Source organism: Solanum dulcamara, chromosome 5 (assembly GCF_947179165.1).
Source record: "Solanum dulcamara chromosome 5, daSolDulc1.2, whole genome shotgun sequence".
Classification (NCBI taxonomy): Eukaryota; Viridiplantae; Streptophyta; class Magnoliopsida; order Solanales; family Solanaceae; genus Solanum; species Solanum dulcamara.
This window is the reverse complement of record NC_077241.1, coordinates 54,679,408-54,685,676: the sequence shown is the minus strand read 5'-3', so window position 1 is coordinate 54,685,676 and position 6,269 is coordinate 54,679,408. Positions and strand designations below refer to the sequence as shown.

At 31.7% G+C, this 6,269-nt stretch overlaps 1 protein-coding gene across 1 annotated transcript; it reads right to left on the bottom strand.

The window, feature by feature from the left end:
• Positions 1-267: 267 nt before the first annotated feature.
• LOC129890612 (uncharacterized) lies at positions 268-960 on the bottom strand. Its single transcript, XM_055966132.1, has one exon. The coding sequence runs from the start codon at positions 958-960 to the stop codon at positions 268-270; it is 693 nt and encodes a 230-aa protein (XP_055822107.1).
• Positions 961-6,269: the final 5,309 nt, after the last annotated feature.

Here is a 6,269-nt window from a genome sequence, read left to right as displayed (position 1 = left end):
ATCCAAGTCGCGTGTCTTCCTCTCTCGCTCCTTGGCGAGCTTAAATAACTTTTTATCCCCACCTCTCACCTCTAGTTCAGCATAAAGGCGTTCAAAGGCTGCCGTTTTAGTCGCTGAAATTGCCATTTTCTCTTCCTTACTCACCATCTTATACTTTTCCCTGTTCGTCCGCTTCTCTTCATCATCCTTGATATCTACCAACTTCACATATGCCTGCTTCTTTGCTTTTACCTTTCCCTAGACTTCTCTATTCTACCACCAATCCCCTCAGTGCCCATCACGGCGGCCTCGTGAGACCCCTAGTACCTCTCTAGCTGCTTTCCTAATGCAGTTGGCTGTCCTATCCCATATACTACTTGCATCCCCCCTACTTTCCCACGACTCCATAACCGTTAGCTTCTCCCCAATCTCTAGGGCACTAGACAGAGTCAAACGACCCCACCTAATCCTCGGGCGGTCATCTATGAGCCTCTTCTTCTTCTTCCTTCTTATCTCCAAATTCATGACCAATAGCTTATGTTGGGTCGTAAGATTCTCAGTTGGTATGACCTTGCAGTCCTTACAGAGGCTTTTATCATCTTTTCCAAGGAGCAAAAAGTCTATTTGCGTCACTGTCCTCGAGCTACGGAAGGTTACCAAGTACTCCTCCTTCTTCGGAAAACTGGAGTTGGCCACCATTAATTCAAAAGCTTTTGCGAAATTCAGGAGTGAGACTCCTCCACTATTCCTGCACTCGAAGCCAAATCCTCCATGCACCTCATCATAGCCTATCAAAACAGACCCAATGTGCCTATTAAAATCTCCTCCTATGAATAGCTTCTCAGTAGGCGGTATACTGGCCACCACTTCATTCAAATCCTCCCAAAAATGCCTTTTTATCTCTTCGTCCAACCCCACTTGTGGCGAGTAGATACTAATAATGTTCAATGTGAGCCCTCCAACGACTAACTTAATCGTCATCATCCTATCATTGATCCTCCTAACCTCTACCACCTGATCCCTGAGTTTGCTATCTACTAAGATCCCTACCCCATTTCTATACCTCGACTTGTCCGAGAGCCAAAGTTTGTACCCGTCTACCTCCTTAGCTTTAGGTTCTACCCATTTAGTTTCTTGGACGCAAGCTATATTAATCTTCCTCTTCTTAAGAATTTTAACTAACTCTATGGACTTTCCCGATAAAGTTCCAATATTTCAAGACCCTACTCTCAATCTAGAAGCTCTCTCAGCCCCCCCAACCCTGTCCCTCGATCCCAACTGAGAACATGACCCTAGTCTACCATCGCTCACTAAAGCCAGAACAACAAATATATGCTAGTGAAAGGATAATCTAAGATAAACGAAGGATCAATAGTAAAGCACATGTTAGCAATCGTCTAATAGCAGTGAGATATGCAATTAATTAGGCGGAGCAAACAAAATTTATAAGGCTAAAATATAGGAAATGGGCTATTGGAGGTACCAACTCCAAGTAAATAAAACCTGTTCACTCACCAGAAACACTGTTCACTCCCCGGAAACTGCCGAAATACTTGTGCAGAAACTGCCCGGAAATCCACATTGAAAATAGAGTTTTTTTTTTCATGATCACACATTATGTATTATATGTAGTTGTTTACAGATGTGAAGTCTTATAAATAAAGCACCAAAAATTATAATAGGATCAATAATATTATTAGTAAACTTTTTCAGCTTTAGAAGGTGTTAGGAATCCAATCGAATACGGTATACTAAGAAGGAAATAATAAAAATTGAATATCAAAACTTTTTCAAAAATTGAGAATATTACAAACACAGAACAGCACTAGATAAACTACAATATCTCATTCGAACTCATGACCAAAAAAATATAAAATCGAATAAATAAAAACTTTCAAAGCAATCAATGATATGTGGAACAATTTATTTATTGGCGTACGGTCCAAATGCATAGAATTAAGGAAAATAATAAAATATCTCAAATTTGTGGTATCTAAACGATGGTATATTTACAGGACTTATTAACTATTTCATCATTTATTTATGAAAAGACTTCCTTTCCTTATGTGTTCTTTTTTCTTTTGTTTTCTTCCAATTTTCACGTGGGAGCGGAGTAGTTCTCTTCCCTTTTTTAAGGTAGATTCATGGGTGTATATCTTTCTTTAGTGGAAGATTCTGACAAATGTGATATTTATCGGAAGATGTTTTAATTTATTTGTTTGATGTCACATATAATTTTAAAAAGGGAAAAAGTTTAAATATGTTATTTAATTTTAAAAAAAATGTTTATGTGTGTTATTTGTTAAAAATTTAATTTATTTATATTATTATTGTTTGAAAAATAGCTCATTTATGCTATTATCTTTTAACTTTAATTTTGTATAACTATCAAAATAATTTTTAACACTTTTCAATTGGCTTTTTGGATCAAATGTAATTTTTTTGCCTCTTCTTTGAAAACACCAAGAACACAAAAATCTTCAAATTTTCAACTTCTTCAATTTTTCAAAAAATTACCTCAAATTTTAATAGTAGCATCCCTCCGAGCTAGATATCAAAAACCAATAACTTTTGAGCTCGAATTCAACCTAACTCAATAAGACAAACTTAAAATTTCTTCAAACTTTCAAAACATCAACATCCTTCGATGGTATAATTTTAAATCCACAACTCTACATCACTTGAAATTTTGAACATACACTCAAAAAATACTATGGAAAAAAATTCCAAAAAGGAGAAATCCGTCTCAAAATTTCAAAAATCTGCTTTGATTCATGTTTTTGTTGTTGTTTTTACACTAGGCCCTTGTTCCTTAGTTTTTTTTTTTTGAATCTATCCTCAAAATTTTAAGTGATTTAGAGTTGTGTAGAAAATTCTACCATTAAAGGAGGTTAAAGTTTTGAAACTTTAAAGAAATTTGAAGTGTGTGTTATTGAATTAGGTTGAATTCGAGCTTAAAATATATTGAATTTTGTTATCTAGCTCAGAGGGATGCTACTCTTGAAATTTGAGGTGATTTCTTGAAGAATTGAAGAAGTTAAAAAAATTGAGTTCTTGGTATTCTTGTTTTGTTAGTATTTTTGAAGAAGAAGGAGCAAAAAGAGTACATTTGATTCAAAACTCTAATTGAAAAGTGTTAAACGTTGTTTTAGTGGTTTTACAAAATCGGAGTTGAAAAATAATAATATATATAAGCCTTTTTTTCAAACGGCAATGGCATAGATGAGCCAAACTTTTAACGGATGATATAAATGATTTTTTTTCAAAATTGGTTAGCATATTTAAATCTTTTTTCTTTTAAAAAATTAGAAAAATAAATAGATTTTATAATTTTAAATTAAAAATAGATAAAATATATTAAAATATCCTTCAATTTTATATTTTAACATGTCATATAAAAATTCAAAATTTGAATATTGCACCCCCTCCCCCCCCCCAAAAAAAAATAATAATAATATACTTTTTCTTAAATTGAACTTAAAAACAAATAATAAAACAACCAAATTAAATTGTAATAAGTGAACGTGTCATCGAATATTGTACGAGACACTGTTCAGGTTTTGTCAACTCATGAACCACGCATGCATGTGTCTTGAATAATCGGTCTGATGAACAAACAAGGAAAATTCAAAGGACTTGACAAGACATTACTGCAAATAACAGAAATATAGATGATTTTATAATTTTACACATTATCTCAATGAGCCAGTTTGAATGGTCTTAAAAAAAATAACTTTTATGTATAAATTGTTTTTAGAATTTTTGAAGTGCTGAAAATTATTTTTATAAATAAACAGTTAAGTGTTTGGATAAAAATGCTTATGTTGAAAATAAGTGTTTGAATTTTAAAGTTAAAAGAATAAAAAGAATAGTTTGAGAATTTAGTTAAAATATAAGAGATATAATAGTAATTTTCATGGTCAAATAAAATGGCTTTAAGCATTTTAAAAAAAAGTTAGAAATCCTAACTTTTCATTTTTGACTGACTTTAAAAATTTTATGGCTTAAAGTTAGCATTAGACAAACACGTCCAAAAGCTAAAAAAAGACTTATAAATTGGTTTGACCAATTTAAAGCCCATCCAAACGGGCTCTACAGTGAAACTTGAAAGAAAGATGTGTACGGCTATTATATATATATATATATATACATACATACTTACAAATTATTTTGATTTAAAACACTTGAAATAAGTGAATTCTTATCGACACTGAGACTACAAGTCCATTTGAATTAGCTAAATTTAAGTTCTTTTTAAGTAATAAGAGCTTAAAAGCAATTTTCTAAGCGTTGGAGCTGATTTGTTGGAGCTGAAAATGAACAGTTGATGTGTTTGGTAAAAAAAATGGTGAGACACTTTTTTTTATAAGAAAAGTTAAGTAAAAAAGTAATAATAAGTTGAGGGCGACCAACTTAGAATTTGTAGTTTATTCTGGCTTAAAAATATCACTAAAAGCATTGAAAATATTAAGCAAACATCAAATTAAGTTTTAAAAAAAAGCTTAAAAGTAGGTTTAACCAGCTTTTAAGCCACTCAAACAATCCATAATGATCAAATACTTTTTAAGCGGGTCCAAATTATTCTATATTCGAGAAATACATTGTGCTCAAATTACGAAGAAAACTCAAATAGAAGATTTAAAGAAACAAATGGATTTGTGCTCACATCATTTTATCAATAAATATATGTACTTTTTATTTTTTATTACCTTAAATTTATTACAAACAATTCCCTTATCAAAATGGACCTTTTGGCTATTACAACAATACAATCAGCTTCTTTACTTTTGTTTTCAGAAAAAAATTCTGCTTCATTAATTAACAAAATCGATCAAAGGGAGTCTGTTGATTTTTCTGTGAATACTAAGCATAGTAATAATGTCTAAAGTGTAACTTGGAGCTAGTAAGATAAAGTTAAATTAACAACTTCCTTTATTTCGTCCATTAGTGAATAAAGTGATTTTCTTTTAATAAAAAATATTAAATAATTTAAACATGAGAAAATGACTTCCTGAATAAGATTGTAAGTTTATGTGAATATTCTCCACTCAACCAGAAGGGTTTGGATGGTTGTTAACCCAATACCACTACTATTATTAGTCTTGATGAAACGGTAGTTTTCTCTTAATTGAAGGAAGAAATTGATATTATAGTACGATTTAATTGTAGGTTTACCTCCTTTTTAAAGGCCAAACAACATAGACATACGTCATGTATAATCTCAAATAGTGTTAGACCAAGTGAAAGTAACTGATTCCAACTCCATCTCTCACACTAATGTTCTATTAATCCTTTATCGGCTTTCCCCATTGAATTACATATGGGTTTGTCAACAAGGAAAATATCAAAATTAAGCATTTTTTTTATATTTGATAAATAATTTTTTAAAAAAATTATATATAATTTAATCAAAATAAGCATTATGGGTGGAAGTGATGGATAGAGGCAGTGGCAGAATCAGAAATTTTATAAAGGGGGTTCAGCATTTTATTACTTAAAACCAGAAGAAAAAAAATGTGCTTATTCGGATTTAAATCCGCGAGCTGAGACAAGCTAAGGCAAAATATTGAACCCCTTTGCCACTGAGCTAGTCCCTTGGCTTATGTTCAGGGGATTCAATGTTAAATATATACTCATAAATTAAAAAAATTATCTTATATATATAATGTAATTTTTTAAATAAGGGGGTTCGGATGAACCCCTTGATACCACGTAGATCCGCCCCTAGATAGAGGTACTGGGGGATGAGATACTGGGGGATGAGAGGTGCAGTAAGGGGTGCAGGGGGAGATGGGAAGACAATCAACATATGTGTTTGTTACGGGAAAAAATATTTTTTAATTTTTTTATATTTGGTTCATCAAGATGTTTGGAAGATATTTTTTCTAATAAAATATATTTCTTAAAAATGAGAAAAATAACTTTCATAATGAAAGTAGAAAAAATAAGTCGCATAAGTGACATTGCAAGTCCTTCCACCCACCCAATCCTGATTCCAACCAACCCCCACCCTTGACCATCCCAACCTCCGCCACCTGAAACATCCATGCCCATCCCATCCCGCATTTATAATATTTTGCTAGATAACATATCAATGATTTTGAGATAATATTTTATTGCTTATCTACCAAACACTAGAAAATAAGTAAGTAATTAAATCCACTTATTTTTCAAGAAAATATTTTTCTTCATACCAAACACAATTATCACATATGAAACCTGTTTTTTTCTATTTCACCAGAAAATTCATTTTCATTATTTCAAGAGATCTGTTTTATTGAAATAAATAT

Bases quoted from the DNA above. Each gene is read 5' to 3' on its own strand.
- LOC129890612 (XM_055966132.1), bottom strand. From the start codon at position 960: ATGACGATTAAGTTAGTCGTTGGAGGGCTCACATTGAACATTATTAGT.